Source organism: Petromyzon marinus, unplaced genomic scaffold (assembly GCF_048934315.1).
Source record: "Petromyzon marinus isolate PM22_M1 ecotype Great Lakes invasive population unplaced genomic scaffold, UKy_Petmar_22M1.pri1.0 PM_G_Scaffold_17, whole genome shotgun sequence".
NCBI lineage: Eukaryota > Metazoa > Chordata > Hyperoartia > Petromyzontiformes > Petromyzontidae > Petromyzon > Petromyzon marinus.
The window spans coordinates 176,478-204,448 of record NW_027422728.1 but is presented as its reverse complement, the minus strand read 5'-3'; the positions used below and the strand labels follow the sequence as shown (position 1 = coordinate 204,448).

Here is a 27,971-nt window from a genome sequence, read left to right as displayed (position 1 = left end):
CTGACCCACCCACTCACCCAATCAGCCACCCGCTCACTCACCCACCCACTCACCCAATCAGCCAAACAGCCACACACTCACTCACCCACTCGCTTTGCCCCTCCCCCCTAGCGCTGCCCCTCCCCCCAGCGCTGCCCCTCCCCCCTAGCGCTGCCCCTCCCCCCTAGCGCTGCCCCTCCCCCCAGCGCTGCCCCTCCCCCTCAGTGTGCCGCTGCCTCCGTCTCGTGCTGGTGCAGCTGTTCGCTCCACGTCGCGCCGTTCACTCTCACAAGCCTGCAGGCGAGTGGCAATGTTATTACAATGTTACTACTAACTACCACTATGTTACCACTAACTACCACCACCACGACTACCACATCTATTACTATCACTACTAACATCACTATTATCACCACAACCACCACCACGACTACCACCACTTCCACTAACTACCACCACTACTACCACTGCTACTACCACGACTACCACTATTATTACTATCACTACTATTACTATCACTACTACCACAACTACTACCACCACTAACTACCACCACCACGACTGCCACCACTACTACCACTGCTACTACCACGACTACCACTACTATCACTACTATTACTATCACCACTACTATCACTACCACCACTACTACCACGACTACTACCACTACTATTATTATCACTACTATTACTATCACTACTATCACCACTACTATCACCACTACTACCACCACCACCACGACTACCACCACCACTACTACCACCACTACTACCACGACTACTACCACTACTATTACTATCACTACTATTACTATCACTACAATCACCACTACTATCACCACCACCACTACTACCACCACTACTACCACTGCTACTACCACGACTACCACTACTATTACTACTATTACTATCACTACTACCACCACTACTATCACCACTACCACCACCATGACTACCACCACCACTACTACCATTGCTACTACCACTGCACTTGACGCTGTAAGTGTGGTCTTGATATATTAATGACTCAAAGTTGTCCCCGTTCACGGAAATCGATAGTTTAGTCCTAGTCGTAATATTAAACAGCTGAGTGCCGCTGGTGATTCTGAGCCTAGAGGGTTGCGTGAGGACAGACACCAAGCTCCAGACAACACGCTACTGGCTCTTATTGCAGACGCGGCGAGATAAAATGTTCACACCCCCCCCCCCCCAAGTAGACAAAAAACCCCTCCACAAATTGCGTGACAATGAAATGGCCTCCCTAGGCCTCGTAAGCACGGGGCCTGCTCTTATAAAACACTAACGGAATCCAACAAGATATTTGTCTGATTTTCAATGCCGCTCTGCAGGCTGTTATATCGGTTCACGAGTCCCAGGAAGTTAGGTGATATCCGCAAAAGAGTGAAAACTTTGAGAGGTGGCGCGTGCCATGTCAAGTATTGCAACTCGGGAGAAGAAGGCCAAGTGGCTTAATGGGCCAGGAGCGAGGCGTACGCCACCTGAACTCTCGCGTGGGGCACGCTGCTCACAGCTGTCGAGGTGGAGCGCGCCGCGTGGGGCACGCCACGTGGTAGGGGTTCAGCCTTGCAGACCAATATACAAAAAGTCTTATTTTTATACGTTTTGACATTGTGTACAATATGGGAGCCGTACTCTTTGGTTCTATTCGGTAAAGTCACGTAGGCAAAAAATAACAAAAATCACGACGTTTCGGCCACAACACAAGTGGCCTTCTTCAGGTGTTGTGGCCAAAACGTCGTGATTTATGTTATTTTATTTTTGTTACCTACGTGACTTTACCGAATAGAACCAAAGAGTATGGATCCTTGCAGTCACGAAAGCTTCAAATCTAGAATATGGGAGCTACCCACGTGCCAAATTTTAGTTTTTTATAGCATGTTGGGAAGCATGCTAAACATCTCGAACAGACACACATCCACACATTTCCCTTTTATTATATATATACAGACAACTAGCTGCTACTGCCCGGCTTCGCCCGGGACTTGGATTCACCACGCCCGGCCGCCTTTGTCTCCCCAGTGCTAGCGATGTTCACACACCGCACAGCAGTTACTCGTTTGAGGCTGAGTCGACCTAGGGGAGGCCCAGGACCGGTTCAGATAATCGTCACCGGTGGTGGCCATGGGCGGGAATCGAACCCGGGTCGCTGGCTGCTCGAACCACAACACACATGTGACGTCACAGCTCACTTGCCGTGCAAAATCTAAATGCATTATTGCACCCCCACCCCCCAAAGAAACAAAAGTGTATTTGTATAATGTTAGCACGGTGTACAGTCTGGAAAGTACCCACATGGCAAATTTAAAGTTTGTTGCATGTCGGAAAGTACGCTAAACATTTTGAACAGACAACACACACAATCACAACTTTGCCTTTTATATATCGATGTAGTGTGTGGTCTTTTTTTATGTGTAGTGCGTGGTCTTGAAATTATAAGAATGTGTAGTGTGTGGCAAGGCCGTAATTTTAATATATATTGGGGTGGGGGGACACATCCCTGTGTAGGCATAGATACCTACACACCCTACATACAGGTGGGTAGTATGTAGTGACTGTTTTTTTCGGTAAATTCACGTAGAAATAATAAAAAAGTAATAAAAAAATAAAATTATATAATAGCATACGACGTTTCGATCGCAACACAAGCAATCATCATCAGGTAGAGGAAACATAACAGCAGACAGACCTTAAGTAGGGAGAATTAACACAGATATACCAAGGGATACAGAGAGACGGAACATCACACTAAATCAAACAGGGTTTAGCAAAATTTGTAAACTATATAAAGCAACACAGACGGTCGGTTAATTAAAAATCACGAAAGCGCCTAATCAAGTTAGTATCCAGTAGTGACTCTGTAGTAGTGTCTGGCTCTACAGTAGTGTAGAGGAGTATTGTGAGTAACCAATAAGGGGGCGAACAGAAGGAGGTGATGGGGCGGTTGTGGAGAGAGTGGAGAGTTTCCAATACCTGGGCAGTGTGCTCATGACCGGCTCCCGTTTGACAGCAGATGTCTCCGAATCAGTCGAGCGGCAATATCTTTTCATCGTTTGCGTAACGCTGCTGTGTGGAAGCTACCTGGTCTGTCGCTCCGCACGAAGCTTCAGGTCTTTTCGGCCACGGTCATTCCCTCCCTTTTTTATGCTTGCGAAACGTTAACTCCCTTAATGGAGCATCTTCACCGGTTGGAAAAATTTATGCTGGTTTAACCAAGCTGAATTCTGTAAGGAGCTTACAAACCCTTGAATGATTTGGACAAAGTCCCATCGGTGAGCTCCTCCGGCAGGCAAGGCTGCGTTGGCTGGGTCATGTAGCCCACATGTCCAGTCACCGCATGCCTAAACAGCTTTTGTTCAGCCGGATTGAGGGAGCTCAACGGGCGCGGCACGGGCTAGAGAAGAGATGGAGTGACGTGGTACAGAAGGATGTGGAGCTGAGTGGACATGCCGATGACTGGTACCAGCGGTGTCATAATCGGCCTCTGTGGAGGAGGCTCGTGAAGGACGCTACTTGGCAGTTGGAGGCAGTCGCCCTCCAACAACAACGGAGGGCGGAGGAGCGACGCTCACAACAACGAGCGGAGCGCCGGGTGGCTAAAGCACAGCAGGTTGGCACAGTAGGGGGCACAGGTGGTGCATCAGCCAGTCATCTCAGTCATCTCAGTCAGTCGACCCGTGGCACCTGGGTCTGCCCCGTGACCTCCTGCCCGCGGGCGTTCGCCACTTCACGTGGCCTCAACGTGCACATGGCCTGGCACAAGCGTCGTGGTGACGCCACCGCCACTTAGTGGCGAATGGCGGTGGTTGTAGAAACGTCCCTTTTGAGTATTTGTCTGCTGCTGTAATTGTAAATGTCCACGTGATGGTGATGATGACGACGATGCTGATGAGCCACATTGTCGAGCTATCGTTTACGATGGCCAGGTCGCTTCTGAAAAAGCGCTATCCGGTAACTCAGCGGGGCGCCTTGCCTGGCAAAAAGAAAAATTGTTTGGTTTGTGTTTGGTCTCGATCTGACACGTTAGAGGAGGAGGAGGACCGACACCCCATCGGGAGCGCCCAACGAACCCGGAGACTTTGACGGCGCCCGCCTCTCCGACCGCGGCTCGGTGTCGTCGGCGGCTCTCAGGCGCAGGGCCCGACGCCCGACACGATGGCCTCGGCGCTCCTCCCGCTGCCGCTGCTCCTGCTGCTGCTGCCACCGTGCGTGAGATGCCTCGCCGGGCAACGCGGCCCGCCAGGGTCGCCCCTGCGCTTCACCAGGCCGTCCTACCATGCCACCGTCTACGAGAACTCCGCGCCCGCCACGTACGTGGAGAGCCACGACAAGATGGGGATCCACGTCGGCCGCTCGGCCCCCGGGGCCCGGTACGCCGTCGTGTCCGGGGACGAGGAGGCCGCGTTCGAGGCGGAGGGGCTCGTCGTGGGCGACTTTTGGTTCCTGCGCGTCCGCACAAGGGGCGTGCCATTGGACCGCGAGGAGCGCCACGGCTACACGCTAGGGGTCAAAGCGTTCTCCGAGAACGGCCGCGGGGCGGCGTCCGCCGAGGTCTTCGTCCACGTGCTGGACCGCAACGACCTGAGTCCGCTGTTCTCGGCGTCGTCGTACTCCGCCGGCGTCGCCGACGACGCGCCGGCGGGCGCCGCGCTCCTACGCGTCGCCGCCACGGACGCCGACGAGGGCCCCAACGGGCGCTTCAGTTACACCCTGGAGCAGCGCTCGGACGCCTTCGCCGTGCACCCGGCGAGCGGCGAGGTGACGCTCGCCAGGAGGCTGACGGAGCCCGGCGACGCGGGGCCGCACGAGTTCAAGGTGACGGCCGTCGACGGCGGCGGGCTGAGCGGCTCGGCGCGCGTCGTAGTGAACGTGAGCCGGGCGAACGCCCACGCCCCGCGCGTCGCCGTCGCCGCGACCCGCGCGCCCGCGTGCGGGCCGGCCCCCCTCCGCCTCCGCGTGCCCGAGGACGTCCCGGTGGGGGCCGTCCTCGGCTGGCTCGACGCTGGTGGCCCCGCCGGGGAGGCGCGCTACTCCCTGCGGGGCGAGGACGAGGACGGCGTCACGTTCGCGGTGCACGAGACGAGCGGGGCCCTGCGTCTGGCGCGGCCGCTCGACTTCGAGAGGCGACGCCGCTACGACCTGACGGTGGCCGCGCGCGACGGCGACCCCGGGGGGCCGCCGCCGGCGGTCTGCCGGGCGACGGTGGAGGTGGCGGACGTGGACGAGAACCGCCACGCCCCGCGGTTCACGGAGTTCGCGGCGGCCGCCGCCGTGCGGGAGGACGCCCCCGCGGGGGCCGTCGTCGTCACCGTCGCGGCCGCGGACGAAGACCGGGGGATCGACGGGGAGGTGCGGTACTCCCTCGTGGACGGGTCCGACCTGGGGGTCTTCAGCGTTCATCCGGAGACCGGTAGATCACACCCACTACTGCTATCACTACAACCACCACTTCTACAGCTACCACCGCTACCTCCCTCCTCCCTCCCCCCCTCATCCTGCACAGTCACACATAGTCACTGTAAGATGTTTTTCTTGTTCGTGTTTTTGTTTGTTTGTTGTGGTTGCACCCGATTCAAGCGCCGAATGGCTCACAGGGCTATAACCAAAATAAATAAACTAAAAAAACTAAAAACCCTCGCGGCTAATGACGCCGTGTCCCGCGCCGGCAGGGGCGATCGTCACGGCGCGGCCGCTGGATCGCGAGACGGCGAGCAGCTACTGGCTCGCGGTGCGCGCTACGGATCGCGGACTCGTCCCTCGCTTCGCCACGCTGCACGTCTACGTGGAGGTGCAGGTACGGGAACCCATGCGCACTTGCGCGCACGCACGCACGTGTGAGTGCGTGCGTTTGCACCGCTGCGTTTTAAAACGACACGATGCGAATGCCGTGCGTCTCTCCCGCCCCCGTCCCGCCGCCCCCCCCCAGGACGTGAACGACAACCCCCCACGGGCGTCGCGTCCGTGGTACCGGGCCGAGGTGGCGGAGAACTCCCCAGGGGGCGTCGCGGCAGCACAAGTTGACGCCTGGGACCCGGACAACGCCGACGCCGCCGCCAACACCGCCGCCGACACCGCCGGGGAGGCGCGGGGCAGGGGCCTCACGTTCAACATCGTCTGCGGAGACCCGCAGGGATTCTTCAACATAAACACCAGCACAGGTGGGGGCGGTGGTGCTGGGGGTGGAGAGCAAATCCACAACATTTACAACGATAGTGTAGTGTGCAGTGTTGTGTGTAGCGTATAGCAGTTTGCAGCGTAGTGTATAGTGTATAGCGTAGTGTATAGTGTAGTGTATAGTATAGTGTATAGTAGTGTAGTGTATAGTAATGTATAGTGTAGTGTACAGTGTTGTGTGTAGCGTATAGCAGTGTGTAGCGTAGTGTATAGTGTAGTGTATAGTGTAGTGTATAGTAGTGTATAGTGTAGTGTGTAGCAGTGTAGTATATAGTGTAGTGTATAGTGTAGTGTTGTGTGTAGTGTAGTGTGTTGTGTTGTGTGTAGCGTAGTGTGTTGTGTTGTGTGTAGCGTAGTGTATAGTAGTGTATAGCGTGTAGTGTATAGTGCAGTGTATAGTATATAGCGTAGTGTATAGCGTAGTGTATAGTGTATTGTAGTGTATTGTAGTTTAGTGTTGTAAGGACGAGCAGACTTCTTTAGGAGGCACACTCTGTTTATTGTATTATTTCCTTATACAACGCTTAACACACACAGAGGGATATTCGGTCCCCTCACCCGATACCCTAGGGAGGTACAGCCTCTGGACCTGGCGGGACTCACACGTCTACCGCTAACCTCCTTGATACCTAAGGAGGTACAACCTCCGGACTTGGCGGGACTCACACGTCTACCGCTATCCTAGTCCTCCGGCTAGGACCTAGGGGAGGCTATCTGACCCACCGCTGGCCCGGTGGGTCCTGACCACTGGGTTTGCCGAGCCTTAGCCCTTAGAAGGGCTGGAAGGCTGGTCCAGGGTCCTAGCTAGGCTTCAGCCCAGTCTTCTGTCTTTGTGCAGGGAGAGAACTCCCCAAGGTCCGTTGGGTCACCCGTCTTATACTCCTTCGTGGCCAGGTAGAACCAATCATACATTCCCACGTGGAACCGTCTGATTGGTTCGTACCAAACCCTGGCCACGATTTGTTTCACCTCGACTGACCCCAACCGTTGTACCCAGGGGTAATGCTGTACTGCCCTGGTGGCAATGCAGGTTACGCAACAGCGCGTAGTTATAAGTGTATAGTGTAGTGTATAGTAGTGTAGAGTGTATTGTATAGTGTATAATAGTGCTTAGCGTAGTGTATAGTGTAGTGTATATTGTAGTGTATAGTAGTGTATTGTAGTGTATAGTGTAATGTATAGTAGTGTATAGTGTAGTGTATAGTAGTGTATAGTGTAGTGTATAGCAGTGTGTAGCGTAGTGTATAGCGTGTATTGTAGTGTATTGTAGTGTATAGAGAGCAAATCCAACAACATTTACTATCGACGCATTTCCATTTGGCACGATGTGACCCAACATAGCCTGACATCACGTGGTGATGTCGTCTTTAAGTTGTCAACTGACGAGCTACCCCCCCCACCCCGTCTCCACGTTGACGCCCCCCACCCCACCGTGTGCGTGTGCCGGCCGGCGTGGGAGGGTTGTGGTTCACCTCTGGTGAACGACTCGTCACAGGCGTCATCCACACCACCAGCAGGCCGCTGGACAGAGAGAGGCAGGCGGAGCACGAGCTGGAGGTAAGAGTCACCGTGAGGGTGGTGGTTGTGGTGGGGGTGGTAGTTGTGGTGGTGGTGGTGTTGGTGGTAGTGGTGGTGGTAGTGGTGGTTGTAGTAGTAGTGGTGGTGGTAGTGATAATGGTAGTGGTAGTAGTGGTGGTAGTTGTAGTAGTGGTGGTGTTAGTGGTAGTCGTGGTGGTGTTGGTAGCGGTGTTCGTGATGGTGGTGGTAGTGGTAGTAGTGGTGGTGGAAGTTGTGGTGGTAGTGGTGGAAATAGTGGCGGTGGTGGTAGTGATGCTGGTAGTAGTGGTGGTGGTAGTAGTGGTAGTGGTGGAGTGATGGTGGTGGTGGTAGTAGTGGTGATGGTGGTAGTAGTGCTGGTGCTATTGGTGGTGGTGATGATAATGGTAGTAGTAATGGTGGTGGTAGTCGTGTTGGTGGTGGCATTGGTAGTGGTGGTAGTGATGGTGGTGGTAGTGGTAGTAGTGGTGGTGGAAGTTGTGCTGGTAGTGGTGGAAGTTGTGGTGGTGGTAGTAGTAGTGGTGATGGTAGTGGTGGGTGGTGGTAGTGGTAGTAGTGGTGGTAGTAGTAGTGATGATGATGGTAGTGGTGGTGGTGGTAGTGGTAGTAGTGGTGGTAGGGATGGTGGTGGTGGTGGAGTGATGGTGGTGGTAGTGGTAGTAGTGGCTGTGGTGGTGGTAGTTGTGGTGGTGGTAGTTGTGGTGGTAGTGATAATGGTGGTGGTAGTAGTGGTAGTGGTGGTGGTGGTAGTAGTGGTGGTAGTGGTGGTACAGTAGGGGACACAGTTGGTGCATCAGCCAGTCATCTCAGTCGACCCGTGGCACCTGGGTCTGCCCCGTGACCTCCGGCCAGCGGGCGTTCGATACTTCACGTGGCTTCAACGTGCACCTAGCCTGGCACAAGCGTCATGGTGACATCACTGCCACTTAGTGGCCGAATGGCGGTTGTTGTTGTGCGTGCGTGTCTGTATGTGCGTGTCTGTGCGTGCGTGTCTGTGCGTGTCTGTGTGTGTCTGTGCTTGCGTGTCTGTGCGTGTCTGTGTGTGTCTGTGCGTGTGTGTCTGTGCATGTGTGTCTGTGCATGTCTGTGCGTGTCTGTGCGTGTCAGTGTGTGTCTGTGCGTGTCTGTGTGTGTCTGTGTCTGTGTGTGTCTGTGTGTGTCTGTGTGTGTCTGTGTGTGTGTGTCTGTGCGTGCGTGTCTGTGTGTGTCTGTGCGTGTCTGTGTGTGTCTGTGTGTGTCTGTGCGTGTCTGTGTGTGTTTGTGCGTGTGTGTCTGTGCGTGCGTGTCTGTGCGTGTCTGTGCGTGTCTGTGTGTGCTTCCCGCCGGCCGGCGCCAGGTGTCCATCGTGGACGGCGGCGTCCCCCCGCGTGAAGCGAGGGTGGCGGTGACGCTGAGCGTCTCCGACGAGAACGACAACGCCCCGCGCTTCCCCAGGAACCTCACGCGAGTCAAAGTCGTCGCGGCGGCGGCGGCGCCGACCCCGGGCCCGGCGGTGCCCGTCGCCCGTGTCTACGCCGCCGACGCCGACCGGGGCATCAACGCGGATCTGCGTTACGTCATCAGCGGGGGGCACGACGTTGGAGACTTTGCCATCGACCGCGCGCGAGGAATCGTCTACAGCCAGAGCAGGCGGCAGCCTGCGGGGACATCCAACTCAATCACGGTGCTGGGCACACTCCACATGCTACCTCCTCCTCTCCTGCTCTCCCTACTCCCCCTCTCCCTCCTCCTCTCCCTCCTCCTCTCCCTCCTCACGCAGACACGCATGACGAGGTAACCCCGACTCGACGCAAGGACCCCCCCCCCCCCGCCTCGCCTCTTATCGCCGCGACGATTCGACCGCTGAAACGGAACTCGCCGATGTCGGCGTCGCCGGCCCCGCAGGTCCACGCCACGGACGGGGGGCGACCGCCCAAGTCGTCGACGGCCACGCTCCACGTGGAGTGGATCGCCGCTCCACGGCCACCCGAGACGCCCGCGGCCTTCGCCCTGAGGCAGCACGCGGTCACCGTGGCGGAGACGGCCGCCGTGGGCATGGTGGTGATCGTGCTGCCCACGGAGAGCACGTGGGGGAGCCTCCTGTGGTTCAGCATCACAGGTCACGTGGTGCCACCACACACACCACACACACACACCACACACACACCACACACACCACACACTCACCACACACACACCACACACACACAACACACACACCACACACACACCACACACACGACACACACCACATACACACCACACACTCACCACACACTCCACACACACACATACACCACACACACCACACACACCACACACACACCACACACACCACACACACACCACACACACCACACACCACACACACCACACACACACCACACACTCACCACACACTCCACACACACACATACACCACACACACCACACACACCACACACACACCACACACTCACCACACACTCCACACACACACATACACCACACACACCACACACACCACACACACACCACACACACCACACACACACCACACACACCACACACCACACACACCACATACACACCACACACACCACACACACACATACACCACACACACCACACACACCACACACACACCACATACACCACACACACCACACACACACCACACACACACCACACACACCACACACACACCACACACACACACACACATACACCACACACACCACACACACCACACACACACCACACACACACACCACACACACCACACACACACACCACACACACACCACACACTCACCACACACACACACATATACACCACACACACCACACACACCACACACACCACACATACCACACACACACCACACACACCACACACACACTACACACACACACCACACGCCCCACACACACACACACCACACACACACACACCACACACACGCACCACACACACCACACACACACCACACACACCGCACACACCACACACACCACACACACACCACACACACCACACACACCATACACACACACCACACACCACACACACACCACACACACACACCACACACCCCACACACATACACCACACACACCACACACACCACACACCACACACACCACACAGACCACACACACCACACACACCACACACACACCACACACCACACACACACCACACACAACACACACCACACACACACCACACATACACCACACACACACACCACACGCACCACACACACACCACACACACACACCACACACACGCACCACACACACACCCACACACACACCACACACACCACACACACACACACACCACACACACCACACACATACACGACGCACACCACACACACACACACCACACACACTACACACACACCACACACACACACCACACACACACACCACACACACCACACACACCACACACCACACACACCACACACACCACACACCACACACACCACACACACACCACACACACCACACACACACCACACACACACCACACACACCACACACACAGTCACACACACAGTAACACACACACATCACACACACCACACACACCACACCACACACACCATACGCACCACACACACACACCACACACACCACACACACACACACCACACACACAGAACACACACCACACACCACACACCACACACATCACACACACCACACACACCACACACACACACACCACACACACACACCACACACATCATACACACACCACACACACCACACACAAACACCACACACACCACACACACACCACACACACACCACACACACACCACACACACACCACACACACAATACACACCACACCCCAACCCACGTGTTGTGTTCATGGTGACATCATGTGGATGGTTTAACGGTGACATCTTGATGGTGGTGTGCTAACGGTGACGTGATGATGATGATGATGACGATGGTGACGGTGTTGGCAGGCGGTAACTGGGAGGGCAGCTTCCACGTGACGGAGCACAGCGGCTTTGTGGAGGTGGCCAAGCCGCTGGATGCCGAGCGGTGCTCCCTCTACCGGCTCACCGTGACGCTCACCGACGGGACCAACGCTGCAACCACCCTGGTGGGCAGGCACGCGTGTCTGTGTGTGTGTCTGTGTGTGCGTCTGTGTCTGTGTGTGTCGGTGTGTGTGTCTGTGTGTGTGTCTGTGTGTGTCTGTGTGTGTGTCTGTGTGTGTGTGTCTGTGTGTGTCTGTGTGTGTGTCTGTGTGTGTCTGAGTGTGTCTGTGTGTGTGTCTGTGTGGGGAGCGATAGTGTAGCGGTTAGCGCGCTGCGCTATGAACCTGGCGACCCGGGTTCGATTCCCGCTCACGGCCAACACCAGTGACGATTATCTGAACCGGTCCCGGGCCTCCCCTAGGTCGACTCAGCCTCAAATGAGTACCTGGTGCGGTGTGTAAACATTGCCACTAGGGAGACAAAGGCGGTCGGGCGTGGTGCTGGCCACCCACCCCCTCGTGTACCGTTCCGGCCTTCATAGGTGCTCGCTAACAGCACTTGCCCCTACAGTCTGTTAAGGCTATATGGGGGATCTTTGTCTTTGTGTGTGTGTCTGTGTGTGTGTCTGTGTGTGTGTCTGTGTGTGTCTGTGTGTCTGTGTGTGTGTCTGTGTGTCTGTGTGTGTGTCTGTGTGTCTGTGTGTGTGTTTGTGTGTCTGTGTGTGTGTCTGTGTCTGTGTGTGTGTCTGTGTGTGTGTCTGTGTGTGTCTGTGTGTGTGTGAATGTGTGTGTGTGTCTGTGTGTGTCTGTGTGTGTGTCTGTGTGTGTGTCTGTCCGGCAAAACAACCCCCTACCTCCTCGCGGTGCCGGACGGGCAACTCTGTCGTGGACAGTGCTGTGGGGGGAGATCCAATTTTGATTGGCTCCTCCCCTCATGGCATATGTGTCCACCACAGGGGCTAAACGGGGGCTCTGGACGGGTGCGAGGGGCTGGTAACCCCTCCACCTTCAATGAATTACCACGAAACCACGAATTAAACTGAAATATGTAACTAATAAGCTTGTGCTGGAGGCCCCGGGGGGCCAGGCGTCTATGACGTCTCCTGGCCAAACCCCAATTGGCGGAGCCAGGAGATTGAATACCTACCCTCGGGGCTACTCCAGAAACAACGAAAAGCCACTACGGGTGGCCACGTGGAATGTTCGAACGCTCACTGCAGAAGAGAGGCTGCCACTCCTCTGTCGGGAGCTGGACCGGTATCGCCTGGATCTATGCGGCATTCAGGAGGTCCGGTGGACCGGCTCTGGCTCCTGCCACCATGAGGGGTGGACAGTTCTCTACTCGGGGCAGCAGACTGCCAAACAACAGGGTGTGGGTCTTCTTTTGAACAAAAGAATGAAGGGGGCGTGGGAGCGTGGCGGTGAGGTGTGGGAAGCTGTAAGCCCCAGGCTACTTTGGGCTCGCCTTCCCATCAACCGGAGGCGAGAAATGGTGGTCGTGGTTACTTATGCCCCCACCGAAGATGAACATCCGTGGAGGGATGCAGGCAAAGCCGATGAGTCAGATGCCTTCTATGACCTCCTGTCACAGGTGCTGGCTAAAGTGGCCTCTCGGGATAGAGTCATCATGTTGGGTGACTTCAATGCCCGAGTTGGTCATGATACTGGCACCTGGTCTGGAGTGATTGGAGGGCATGGGCCAGATCAGCTCAATAACAACGGTAGGAGGCTGCTAGATTTTTGTGCAGCCCATGTGCTTGTAATTACCAACACGCTGTTCCGGCATCGGCGCATCCACACAACATCATGGATGCATGCCGGGTCCAAGCAAGAACATCTGCTGGACTACATAGTGACGGACCAGCGAATGCGAGCACATGTCCTTGACACCAGGACCTACCGTGGAGCTGATCTGCCCTCTGACCATCGACTAGTCATCTGTAAGATGCGCCTGCCATTCTTCCACTCCGGTGGTGGGTGTACACCCAGGACCCCATTCCAACCTAAAGTGGCCTGGTCTCAGTTATCTGATGAAAGTTGCAAGCGAGAATTTCATCATCGCTTGCGGCTGGGATTGGCATCGTCCCCGACTCCTCCTGATGTCGAGGGTAAATGGGCGAGGTTTAGAACTGTGACTCATGCAGCTGCAATGGCTGCTTTGGGTACACGGTCCAGACCTCCCCAGAGACCCTGGCTGACAGAGGAGGTGTTCAGGATGGTTGAGAAAAAGCGACAGGCCCACTGTCATCGGCTACAGAATCCCACGTCAGAGAATGAGGAGGCTTACCGCAGCCTTCGCTCGGAGGTTCGGAGAGCCGTGAGGCGCTGCAAGGATGGGTGGTGGTCGCGGGTTGCTGAGGAGATGGAGTCTGCCTCAGTGGCCCGTGATCACAAATCTCTATTTAACTCCATCAAAAAAGTAACCTGCAGCGCCACACCTATTACCATCATTAGGGGAAAAAACGGTGATCCAATCTCCGACCCCCAGGAACAGGTTCGCAGATTTGCTGAGCATTTCTGTGAGGTCCTGGGGGAGGGAAAATCCCTCAGCCAGGAAAACATCGTGGCACAAAGTGAGGATGACCCTGCTGAGGCTGCGGTGCCTCAAATATTGGAAGAAGTCACCCCCTGTGAGTGGCTGGCTGAGGTGCCATCTGCTGAGGAAGTATTGCAGGTGATCCGGAGTCTGAGACCAGGAAAGGCAGCGGGCAGAGATGATCTCCCAAGCGAAATGCTGAGGGAGGGTGGCGTTTGTGCACAGACTGCCCTATATGACATCATAACAACAGTCTGGACCACTGGACGGGTTCCGCAGGATTGGAAGGATGCCCTGGTGGTCCCCCTTTTTAAGAAGGGGGACCGCACAGACTGTAACAACTACAGGGGCATCTCACTCCTCAGTGTGCCGGGAAAGGTCCTGGCAAGGATTATTCAGCATCGCCTTGCCAGGCACGCTGAGGAGAGGCTTGCGGAGCCCCAATGCGGTTTCAGGATAGGGCGGTCCTGCACAGATGCCATATTTTCTGTCCGTCTGCTACAGCAGAGGTGTAGGGAATTCCAACAAGACCTACATCTCTGCTTTATTGACCTGGTCAAGGCCTATGATACCATCAGTAGGCCTGGGCTCTGGGTCGTTCTTCGTGCTTTTGGAGTACCTGACCATCTGCTCACGATCATTAAGGACCTTCATGATGGTGAGCGGGCCCGGGTAAAACTACGTGGCCGGGAGTCAGAGCCATTCCCTGTACACCTTGGGGTGCGACAGGGATGTCCTCTGGCTCCCACATTATTTAACATCTATTTTGACCACGTAGTCCGTGAAGCCTTCAATAGCTGTACCAGGGGAATCTCCATATGGTACAGATATAATGGGAGGCTAATCGATGCCCGGGTGCGGTCAAGGGATGGCTCCCTATTGCTCAACCACGTTATGTATGCTGATGATTTGGTAATAGCTGCTCAGTCAGAGGAGGAGTTGGAGACGCTGCTGCTGAGACTGGAGCGTGCCACTAAGAGGTGGGGCCTTACCATCAGCCCCACCAAAACTAAGCACCTGCCTGGGTATTTTGTACCATCGGACACTCCACCCCCACAACTCCCAATCGGTGATGGGGCAGTTGTGGAGAGAGTGGAGAGTTTCCCATACCTGGGCAGTGTGCTTATGACTGGCTCCAGTTTAACAGCAGAGGTCTCACTCCGAATCAGTCGAGCGGCAATATCTTTTCATCGGTTGTGTAACGCTGTGTGGAAGCTACCTGGTCTGTCGCTCCGCACTAAGCTTCAGGTCTTCTCGGCCACGGTCATTCCCTCCCTTCTCTACGCTTGCGAAACGTGGACCCCCCTAATGGAACATCTTCGCCGGTTAGAAACATTTAGGCTGGCCTGCCTACGATCCATCCTGGGTTTAACCAGACTGGATTGTGTGAGGAGCTCACAAATCCTTGAAAGATCTGGGCAGGGTCCCATCGGTGAGCTCCTCCGGCAGGCAAGGCTGCGATGGCTGGGTCATGTAGCCCGCATGCCCAGCCACCGCATGCCGAAACAGCTTTTGTTTGGCCGGATTGAGGGGGCTAAGCGGGAGCGGCACGGGCTAGAGAAGAGATGGAGTGATGTGGTACAGGAGGACGTGGAGCTGAGTGGACTTGCCGATGACTGGTACCAGCGGTGTCAAGATCGGCCTCTGTGGAGGAGGCTCGTGAAGGATGCTACTGGGCAGTTGGAGGCAGTCGCCCTCCAACAACAACGGAGGGCGGAGGAGCGACGCTCACAACAACGAGCGGAGCGCCGGGTGGCTAAAGCACAGCAGGTTGGCACAGTAGGGGGCACAGGTGGTGCATCAGCCAGTCATCTCAGTCAGTCGACCCGTGGCACCTGGGTCTGCCCCGTGACCTCCTGCCAGCGGGCGTTCGACACTTCACGTGGCCTCAGGGTGCACATAGCCTGGCACAAGCGTCGTGGTGACGTCACCGCCACTTAGTGGCGAATGGCGGTTGTTGTTGTGTGTCTGTGTGTGTCTGTGTGTGTGTCTGTGTGTGCACCGTCCACGACAGCGTTGCCCGTCCGGCACCACGAGGAGGTAGTGGGTTGTTTTACCACCCGCATCACCACATTACTCACCCCCACTACCCTCACCACCCACCCCCCCGCCAGGTGGAGGTGACGGTACTGGACGTGAACGACCACCGGCCCCGCTTCTCCCGTGACCTCTACGAGGCGACCGTGGCCGAGGAGACTCCTCCTGCCGCCGCCGGGATCCTGCGGCTGGAGGCGACGGACGCCGATGCCGGCGCCGTCGCCGCCCGGCTCTCCTTCTCCCTCGTCGGCTTAGGCGGCGGCGACGCCGCGGAGAGCCTGCGTCTGTTCCGCGTGGACCCCGTCACCGGCGAGGTCACCGCCGCCGAGAGGCTGGACCGAGAGGCCAAGCGGAGCCACCTGCTCACCGTCATGGTGAGAGGGCGCCACGCCAGGTGCACGTGTGTGTACGTGTGTACGTGTTTACATGTGTACGTGTGTGTGTACTTGTGTGAGAGTGAGGTGTGTACGTGTGTGTGTACGTGTGTGAGAGTGAGGTGTTAACATCGCCACTAGGGAGACTAAGGCGGTCGGGCGTGGTGCTGGCCACCCACCCCCTCGTGTACCGTTCCGGCCTTCATAGGTGCTCGCTAACAGCACTTGCCCCTACAGTCTGTTAAGGCTATACAGGGGATCTTTATCTTTGTGTGAGTGAGTGTGTGTGAGTGAGTGTGTGTGTACGTGTGTGCGTGTGTGTACGTGTGTGTGTGCGTGTGTGTACGTGTGTGTACGTGTGTGTGTGTACGTGTGTGTGTGTATGTGTGTGTACGTGTGTGTGTGTGTACGTGTGTGTGTGTACGTGTGTGTGTGTACGTGTGTGTACGTGTGTGTGTGCGTGTGTACATGTGTTGTGTTGTACGTGTGTGTGTACGTGTGTGTGTGTGCGTGTGTGTGTGTACATATGTGTGTGTACGTGTGTGTGTACGTGTGTGTGTACGTGTGTGTGTGTACGTGTGTGTGTACATGTGTGTGTGTACGTGTGTGTGCCGACCGTGCAAATCGAAGGTGCTGATGACGACGATGATGACGACGATGACAACGATGCCGTGACCGCTGTCTTGCGTGGTGACCATAGTGTCCTGTATAGTAGTGTTTAGCGTACTGTGTAGTAGTATATAGTGTACCGTATAGTAATGTGTAGTGTAGTGTATAGTGTAGTGTATAGTGTATAGTAGTGTATAGTGTAGTCTATAGTGTAGTGTATAGTGTAGTGTATAGTAGTGTGTAGTGTAGTGTATAGTGTAGTGTATAGTAATGTGTAGTGTAGTCTATAGTGTAGTGTATAGTAGTGTATAGTGTAGTGTATAGTGTCCTGTATCGTAGTGTTTAGCGTACTGTATAGTAGTGTATAGTATAGTGTATAGTAGTGTATAGGCTAGTGTATAATGTAGTGTATAGTGTAGTGTATAGTAGTGTAGTGTATAGTGTACTGTATAGTGTACTGTATAGTGTAGTGTATAGTAGTCTATAGTATAGTGTATTGTATAGTTGTGTAGTGTATAGTGTAGTGTATAGTAGTGTATAATGTACCGTATAGTAGTGTATAGTGTAGTGTACAGTGTAGTGTATAGTAGTGTATAGTAGTGTAATGTATAGTAGTGTATAGTGTACTGTATAGTAGTGTACAGTGTAGTGTATAGTAGTGTATAGTAGTGTAGTGTACAGTATTGTATAGTGTACTGTATAGTAGTGTAGTGTATAGTAGTGTGTAGTGTAGTGTATAGTAGTATAGTGTACAGTAGTGTATAGTGTACTGTATAGTAGTGTACAGTGTAGTGTATAGTAGTGTATAGTGCAGTGTATAGTGTAGTGTATATTAGTGTAGTGTATAGTAGTGTATAGTGTAGTGTATAGTGTTGTGTATAGTGTAGTGTATAGTTTAGTGTAGTGTATAGTAGTGTAGTGTATAGTAGTGTATAGTGTATAGTAGTGTATAGTAGTCTATAGTGTAGTGTGTAGTGTATAGTAGTGTATAGTGTGGTGTATAGTGGTATAGTGTAGTGTATAGTGTAGTGTATAGTAGTGTATAGTAGTCTATAGTGTAGTGTATAGTGTAGTGTATAGTAGTGTACAGTGTAGTGTATAGTGTAGTGTATAGTAGTGTACAGTGTAGTGTATAGTGTAGTGTATAGTAGTGTGTAGTGTATAGTAGTGTACAGTGTAGTGTATAGTAGTGTAGTGTATAGTAGTGTGTAGTGTAGTGTACAGTATAGTAGTGTACAGTGTAGTGTATAGTATTGTGTCGTGTAGTTTGTCACGTAAACAAACCGCGTAACCGATGGCCACGTTTTGTTTCGGTGACGACAAACCTTGGTGATTGGCCGTGTCAGGTGCCGGTGTCGCAGTTTGACGGCACCGCAGCGCCGGTCACGTCGCACGCGACCAGCACGACGTGACTCACCGCGGACGGTCTCCTCCTGTCAGGGGGCGTTCGTGGCGAGCGATCTCTCCGCTCGGACCTCTCTCTCACTCTCTCTCTCACTCTCTATCTCACTCTCTCTCACTTTCTCACTCTCTCTCACTCACTCTCTCTCTGTCTCACTTTCACACTCTCTCACTCTCTCTCTGTCTCACTTTCACTCTCTATCTCTATCTCACTCTCTCTCACTCACTCTCTCTCTGTCTCACTTTCACACTCTATCTCTCTCTCACTCTCTTCTCACTCTCTGTCTCACTTTCACTCTCTCTCACTCTCTCTCTGTCTCACTTTCACTCTCTCTCACTCTCTCTCTGTCTCACTTTCACTCTCTCTCTCTATCTCTCTCTCACTCTCTCTCTCTCACTCTCTCTCCCTCACCCTCTCACTCTCTCACTGTCTCTCTCACTCTCTCACTCTCTCGCACAAACAGGTGCAGGACGGCGGGATCCCCGTGAGGCGAGCGTACGCCACGCTGGCGGTGAGCGTCGACGATGCCAACGACCACGCGCCCCGCTTCACCGGCGGCCCCTACGAGGCCCGCGTGGCCGAGTCGGCGGCCGTGGGCTCCGCCGTGGTGCGCGTCACGGCGCTGGACCGCGACGAAGGCCCCAACGCCGACGTCAGATACAGCATCAGCCACGGTGACCGCCTCACCACCACTCCCACCGCTCCCACCACCACTTCCACCACTCCCACCGCTCCCACCACTCCCACTACCACTCCCACCACTCTCACCACTCCCACCACTCCCACTACTCCCACCACCACTCCCACCACTCCCACCACTCCCACCACTCCCACCGCTCCCACCACTCCCACCACCGCCACCACTCCCACTCCCACCACTCCCACCACTTCCACCGCTCCCACCGCCACCGCTCCCACCACCACTCCCACCACTCCCACCACTCCCACCACTCCCACTCCCACCACTCCCACCACTCCCACCGCTCCCACCACTCCCACCACTCCCACCACTCCCACCGCTCCCACCACTCCCACCACTCCCACTCCCACCACTCCCACCACTCCCACCGCTCCCACCACTCCCACCACTCCCACCACTCCCACCTCCACTCCCACCACTCCTACCACAACCACTCCCACCGCTCCCACCACTCCCACCACTCCCACCGCCACTCCCCCCCACGCGGAGGGAGTTTCTGCACTGGAGCACATTTCCCGTGTCGCGTTTTTTTCGTGGCGACGCTCCGTCGCGTGTCTCTCCCCCGTCCAGCTCGGATCGCCGGCGGCCGACGGGCGCCGGGGCTTCCCACCCGCGGCGTTCGCCCTCGGCGGTTCCCTTCGCTTTTGACGACGCGAACTCGCGAATTCCCCCGGCAGGAAACGTGGGGAATTCCTTCGCCGTCCACGGCGCGCTGGGCGTCGTCTCTGTGGCGAGGAAGCTGGACGGCTCCGCGGTAGAGGCCTACGAGCTGACGGTGAGGGCGGCCGACCGGGGGCGCCCGTGCCGCTCCACGAGTATCACCGTCCACGTCGTCGTCGTCGTCGCCGCCGCTACCGCAAACACCGCCTCGGACGGCGCTCCACCCACATTCGCCTCCAGAGGCGGAGTGGTCGATTTACACCCGTAGAATAACACAGAGACCCGTAGACTAACACAGAGACCCGTAGACTAACACAGAGACCCGTAGACTAACACAGAGACCCGTAGACTAACACAGAGACCCATAGATTCACACAGAAACCCATAGATTCACACAGAGACCTGTAGACTAACACAGAGACCCATAGATTCCCACAGAGATCCATAGATTCACACAGAGACCCGTAGGCTAACACAGAGCCCATAGATTCCCACAGAGACCCGTAGACTAACACAGAGACCCGTAGACTAACACAGAGACCCGTAGACTCACACAGAGACCCGTAGACTAACACAGAGACCCGTAGACTAACACAGAGACCCGTAGACTCACACAGAGACCCGTAGATTCACACAGAGACCCGTAGACTAACACAGAGACCCGTAGACTCACACAGAGACCTGTAGACTCACACAAAAACCAATAGACTAACACAGAGACCCGTAGACTAACACAGAGACCCGTAGACTCACACAGAGACCCGTAGACTCACACAAAAACCAATAGACTAACACAGAGACCCGTAGACTCACACAGAGACCCATAGATTCACACAGAGACCCGTAGACTAACACAGAGACCCGTAGATTCACACAGAGATCCATAGATTCACACAGAGACCCGTAGACTAACACAGAGCCCATAGATTCCCACAGAGACCCGTAGACTAACACAGAGACCCGTAGACTAACACAGAGACCCGTAGACTAACACAGAGACCCGTAGACTAACACAGAGACCTATAGATTCACACAGAAACCCATAGATTCACACAGAGACCTGAAGACTAACACAGAGACCCAGAGATTAACACAGAGATCCATAGATTCACACAGAGACCCGTAGACTAACACAGAGACCCAGAGATTAACACAGAGACCCATAGATTCACACAGAGACCCGTAGACTAACACAGAGACCCGTAGACTCACACAGAGACCCATAGATTCACACAGAGACCCGTAGACTAACACAGAGACCCATAGATTCACACAGAGATCCATAGATTCACACAGAGACCCGTAGACTAACACAGAGCCCATAGATTCCCACAGAGACCCGTAGACTAACACAGAGACCCGTAGACTAACACACCGTAGACTAACACAGAGACCCGTAGACTAACACAGAGACCCATAGATTCACACAGAAACCCATAGATTCACACAGAGACCCGTAGACTAACACAGAGACCCATAGATTCACACAGATCCATAGATTCACACAGAGACCCGTAGACTAACACAGAGACCCATAGATTCACACAGATCCATAGATTGACACAGAGACCCATAGACTAACACAGAGACCCATAGATTCACACAGAAATCCATAGATTCACACAGAGACCCGTAGACTAACACAGAGCCCATAGATTCCCACAGAGACCCGTAGACTAACACAGAGACCCATAGATTCACACAGAGACCCGTAGACTAACACAGAGACCCATAGATTCACACGGAGACCCATAGATTCACACAGAGACGCATATATTCACACAGAGACCCGTAGACTTAACACAAAGACCCATAGATTCACACAGAGACCTGCTGGACTATCCTACTCACTTCACCAGCCGTCCACCACCCAGCCTGCCTCTCTCTTTACCCCCCCTCGGAGCGGTGCTGGGCCTCCCCTATGTACGCTCTGCCTCAAACGAGCGTACCTGCTGCTGCAGCTCCTGCTGCTGCTGCGTAGTGAACATCACCGCGGGGGAGACAAAGGCGGTCGGTCAGGGGTGGTGCCACAGTGTTAGGTGTGCGAGTAGGAGCACTCGTTCCGACAGTCTGTTGGGGCTACACGGGGCGTGGGGAGTCATTGTCTATTGCGGTGACATTGTCAGTGAATGTTCTCGATTAAACAAAATTGCTAAACGTTGTTTTGGATTTTTGCGCATACAATGTTTTTGTTTTTTCCCTGCAACTCATTTCATCGTGAGAATGGGGAAATGCAGAGGGGGTGGGGAGAGGGGTGGGGTGTGCAGTAACATCCAGCCACGTGACAATTTAACGACGGTCGAGTTTCTCGGAGAGTCCCCGACGTGAAGTGAACCTCGTGGCCGGACCCCCCGGGGGTCCCCAATAAACGGAAGCCAAAATCGCCGCCCAATTATTTACTTTTGGGCGACTCCGTCTCCCCACCCCCCCCTCCCCCCCCACTAGCGCACGCAATAAACGCAGCGAGCCACCGGGAATCAATCCTCCGGTGCTCCGCCGAGCACCCCGTCGTCGTCTAAGTCGTCGTCTAAGTCGTCGTCTAAGTCGTCGTCTAAGTCGTCGTCTAAGTCGTCGTCTAAGTCGCGGCCAGAACGGCCGTAGTCACAAAACTTTGATGAGCGCGCGTCGAGCGGAGCTCGTCGAGAGGAAGAGGTCGCCTCGTCGGTTGGCCCTTCAGCGGACATGAAACGACGTCGCAACGCAGTTCACGCGAGAGCCGGGGGGCGGGGGGGGGCTTATGGGACCCCGGGGTCACCGCCATGAGGGTCAAATGTGTGAAGGTCTCAAGCAGATGCAGAGGGCAGGGGGTGCACGCTGGAGCGTAGCGGACTGGAGAAGCACCAGGGCCCCAGGTGCACAGTGAGGCGAGAGAGAGAACCGCGCTGGGAGTTGTCACAGCAGCAGCAGCAACAACAGCAACAACAACAGCAGCAGCAACAACAACAGTAACAACAGCAACAACAGCAACAACAACAGTAACAACAACAGCAACAACAACAGCAGCAGCAACAACAACAGTAACAACAGCAACAACAGCAACAACAACAGTAACAACAACAGTAACAGCAACAACAACAGCAGCAACAACAACAGTAACAACAGCAACAACAGCAACAACAACAGTAACAACAACAGCAACAACAGTAACAACAGCAGCATCAACAGTAACAACAACAGCAGCAGCAACAACAGTAACAACAACAGCAGCAGCAGCAACAACAGTAACAACACCAACAACAACAGTAGCAACAAAGGCAACAACAGTAACAACAACAGCAACAGCAGCAACAACAGTCTCAATAACAACAGCAACATCAACAACAGTAACACCAGCAACAACGGCAACAGCAGCAATAATAGGGGTTTTTCCCCTTTTTTCTGGCAACAAAACTGAAACCTTTTGACAAGGATTCATGTTTACTGCATTAACCACAATGCTTGTGGTCAAAATACAAACAAAACACATACTTCATCATCATTATTAAAACACACACTATGATAATATATATGTGGCATTGTCCTTTAAACTGATTGGTCCACACCAAGGGACGGCTTTCTTTTGAGCCTGATTGGTCCACACCAAGGGACGGCTTTCTTTTGAGCCTCAACCCGATGGGTGCTCGACCAGAGGACGCCAAAAGGCGTCACACAGCTCAATCAGTTTCAAGGACAATGCCACATATATTATCATAGTATGTTTTTTTGTGCATTTTGACCGCAAGTTTTGTGGTTAATGCAGTGACATGAATCCTTGTAAAAAAAGGTTTCAGTTTTGTTGCCAGAAAAAAGGGGAAAACCCTACTATTATTACATGTTTGTACTGGCAAAGGAGGTTTAATGAACAACAGCAGCAGTTAAGAGGCCGTACATAAATGATGTCACGCACCTGGGGGGGGGGGGGGTCAGACATTTGTGACGATGTGTGACGAGGGGGGGGGGGTTGAGAAATGTGACGTCACTTCAAAATGCTCAACTTTAAATAAATATAGAATTGTTATAACAACACTCCTACAACATTGGAGTGCAGCGCCACATGAACAACGCACTGCAATGACAACAATAGTTTAAAGCGATTTGAAGCATGTTTTATTTTCAAAATAGAAATATGGTTTTGGGGGGTGGGGGGGGGCAGAGCTTTGTGACGTCATATTTGACTTTTCATGACGCCGTGTGACGAGGGGCGGGGGAGGAGTCAGGATGAAAACATTTCGATTTTCCTGAAACAGAGTCCGGGAAATATCCCGTGATGTCATACGGAATTAAAACCAATCTTGCGTTAAAGTTTACACCAAACACTCGTGGTATATAACAACATAACAAAATGCAAAACTAAGTTGGCTCTACAGACTCTAACAAAAATCATTAAAGCTAAGTTATTCAGATGATTTTTAACCATGTGCTAAACAAGAACGTGCTATTAAAATGGAATGAAGGGCTTTCACTGTTAAACCGTGCCTCAGATTTCATCTGTGGCCGGTTCAGGGCAGCCAGGTAAAAGCCATGGCAGGTGAGGTTGCCTTTGGTGGTGGTGCTTCAAGCCAGTCTAGCAGCCACGTTTTAGGCCGTGGCTGCTACAGGCAGACAGCAGTCACCTCACAGCATGGCTGTGGCAATCTCTACTGTAGCTGGCGTGGCAGAGAGTCAGGTTAGCTTACAGCAGACCATACCTATTGAGGCATGGCGGGTCTTGTATATGTTGAGTAATGGCAAGTCGAGTCGCGCTTGGGCTGTGTCAATGGTTAGTGGCCCTTGGCAGTTGAATGGGTCGGTGCTTGTCCCCGACAAGTCCATGGGTTCAGTGGCAGACTGTGGGAGTGCTTGGTATTTGGAATGTGTCGCTCGAAGACCGTGGCAAGTGGAATGGCTTAGTAGCTGACTGGGACATTCCACGGCACGTGGAGAGAGTCAGTGGCTGGCGGCTGTGGCGGTCCGTGGTGGTCCGTGGCAGTTTCACGGAGATCCGGGGTGGAGTGGCGTCAGCTTGGCACGTTTAGAGAGGCCAAGACGCAAGGTCGGACCTGATGTGAAATATTTTGACGGCACGACAGGCGGGTCCAAGGGTGTTGTTGGGGTCAGGCTACGAGAGTAACAAATGCGAACTCACATTTTACTTTTTTAAGTAGTCGTTATTTTGGTGACTGCGGCGGCATGGAGAGGCCTTCGTCCGTGAGTGGACCACAAACTATCGGGGGGATTTTTAAACATTATTTTAAAGTTACTCCGAGCATTACACATATTTAGTTGCCATGCGACCATTGACTTCCTCCGAAGTAATTCGAAGAATGTCTTCATTTGGAGTCACAATTCGACTTAAAAAAACATTCTCTTTTTGCATCCCTTTTTGTGTTTTTCTGCCTCCTTCAAAGAGTTTTGTTTCTGCTCAATCGGCATTTCTGACGTGCTCTATCCACTGCTAGATGAAGGCCACCCCAAAGCTGTCGCCATCCCTCACGGTCACACAAAAATGAATTTAGCACACGCTTCCATATCCTCGCTCCGTCCCCGCAGTTGACGTCCACGTGTTGCCACTCCGTCGCGAGCCTCGCTTACGAGGCGATAACACTCAGCACTGCGAGGTCCACACCATCTCGCGGTCTCACAACCTACATCACTTGGAAAGCTCTGGTGGTCATCACTTATCAAGGTACTTAGCAGGCTTAAAAAAAACCCCTGATTAGCTTCCTAGACCCAGTGGAGATCAGGCACATTCATGGATGGTTTCATCGTGGGGGAAAACGTGAAAGTAAATGCCGAGTTAGAAACACGTGTGCTTTGTGCCGGTCGTGGTGCAATGCTTTATCCTTACCTGGAGGAACCCACTTGGGTTGACGCGATGTCGTGGCACGAGCAGTGACACTGCCTTTGTTGAGGACAGGCAGCGGGGGGGGGGGGGGGGGGCTGGAGCTGTGTTTCGGTGATTGTCGAGGTGCAGGATCTGGCCCAACATTCGCCCTGGCTCCACGTGCCGCGCCCTTTGCACTGCTGGCCCTGACCACGGCTACTGCGGTCCCTCTCCTGGTGGCGGGAGTGGCGGTGGCCGTGGCGGTCCTGGGTGCCTTGAACCTCTTGACGTGTGAAGGTCGGCACGGCGTACATGGGGGTGGATGGCCAGCACCATGCCTGGAATTGCACCAGGTACTCATTTGAGGCTGAGTCGACCTCGGAGAGGCCCAGGACTGGTTCAGAAAGCCGCAAATCTGTAGAATCTCATACCGGGTGCATCGTCAGTGTTTACGGTGGCACTGCCGGGAAGACACCACAATTTCCGTCTGATCACCAGCGGGGGCAAGGACCTTCTTGAGGTCCCTCTCAAAGAGACGCTCATCCGGGGATGGTCTGCGCAGAGTGGGGCAAAGTGCGATTGAAGAGTGTGCTCCTAATCTCAGCTCGTTACCTGTATAAAAGACACCTGGGAGCCAGAAATCTTTCTGATTGAGATGGGGTCAAATACTTATTTCCCTCAATAAAATGCAAATCAATTTATAACATTTTTGACATGCGTTTTTCTGGATTTTTTTGTTATTCTGTCTCTCACTTTTCAAATAAACCTACCATTAAAATTATAGACTGATCATTTCTTCGTCAGTGGGCAAACATACAAAATCAGCAGGGGATCAAATACTTTTTTCCCTCACTGTAGAAAGTTTCACGGCAGTGCCTACCCATCTGCAAACAAAGGCGATTTTCAATCAGTGACATTGACGCTGCATTGAAACTCGTCATGATCGATTAACATGACACCGGTCCAAATCAATTAACGTAAAGTTACGCCAATTAAATGCCGGAACACGGAGCCCGACCAACACTGTCCCAACTGATCCGACGTACCAATGTCATCGATTGACGCGGTACTATGCCGATCAGTCAACGTGACGCAGCGTTTGGCCACCATCGGTCAATTAACATCGATGCGCCAAACCAATCGCATCTCTGATTAGCACGGTTGGCTACGTACGGCGCGAAAGACGTTCAACGTACACGCGTAATCAATTAAGGACGATCAATTAACATTACACCGTGACAATAATTTGGGCGAGCCCGTGTATAAATCGATTAAACGTTGCCAACGATTTACATTGTTCATTAACAGTGTCAAATAAGCAATTAACGTTTTAAATCAAATCAATCAACAGTAGCAATTAATTAAGTTGCAGTGGAAATGAAATAACAGTGGCAATCAATTAACAGTGCCAATCAATTAACACAAGCGTGGTCACCACATCTATGCCTCTAAGTGTAGTGATTGTAGCATCACCACTGTGCACACACGCACATGTGTGACGTCAATATGCGGGGGAGCGTCATTACCACGCGGGTCCACACACACACATGACGTCATCCCGGCTGGAGGCGGGAATGACGTCAGGGCCGGGTCTGGACTCGGGAGGTCATGAGGGTGGTGTGAGGTCGTGGCACTCTCTGTGACCCCGGCTGGACACGTGACTGGACCCCAGTGGGGGCCGGGGGCCTAGGGGGCACCTCGGGGGGCACGTGGACAGCAGGGGGGGGCTTCGAGAGGGTCCTCGAAAGGAGGCGTGGCCAGGCCGGGGCCCGCCGAGGCCCATATATGCAGCCTCCTCACGAGGTTCGAGGCTGCCCATATCAAGAATGAAGATGCATCGTGAAGACGCCAAGAAGAGTCAAGCCTCCAGTCAGCGGACCTGCCAGTAGCCCACCTGGCTGGGTCACGCTAGAGTATCTGAGAAGTGTGTGTTAGCTAGAGTAGGTCGGTGGTCACCACCCTACAGACCTGCCAGTAGCCCACCTGGCTGGGTCACGCTAGAGTATCTGAGAAGTGTGTGTTAGCTAGAGTAGGTCGGTGGTCACCACCCTACAGACCTGCCAGTAGCCCACCTGGCTGGGTCACGCTAGAGTATCTGAGAAGTGTGTGTTAGCTAGAGTAAGTCGGTGGTCACCACCCTATGCGTAATGTAAGAGTTAACTGTTGCCCTCAAAGGCGTA

General features: G+C 53.8%; 1 protein-coding gene across 1 annotated transcript; it reads left to right on the top strand.

Annotated features, from left to right (window-relative positions):
* Positions 1–204: 204 nt before the first annotated feature.
* LOC142911121 (protocadherin Fat 1-like) lies at positions 205–22,165 on the top strand. The gene is made up of 11 exons (XM_076060189.1): positions 205–279; positions 4,024–5,406; positions 5,666–5,790; positions 5,923–6,154; positions 7,666–7,727; positions 9,064–9,390; positions 9,612–9,825; positions 11,678–11,817; positions 16,342–16,638; positions 19,113–19,323; positions 20,027–22,165. The coding sequence occupies exons 2-11, from the start codon at positions 4,152–4,154 to the stop codon at positions 20,275–20,277; spliced, it is 3,114 nt and encodes a 1,037-aa protein (XP_075916304.1). The 5' UTR covers positions 205–279; positions 4,024–4,151; the 3' UTR covers positions 20,278–22,165.
* Positions 22,166–27,971: the final 5,806 nt, after the last annotated feature.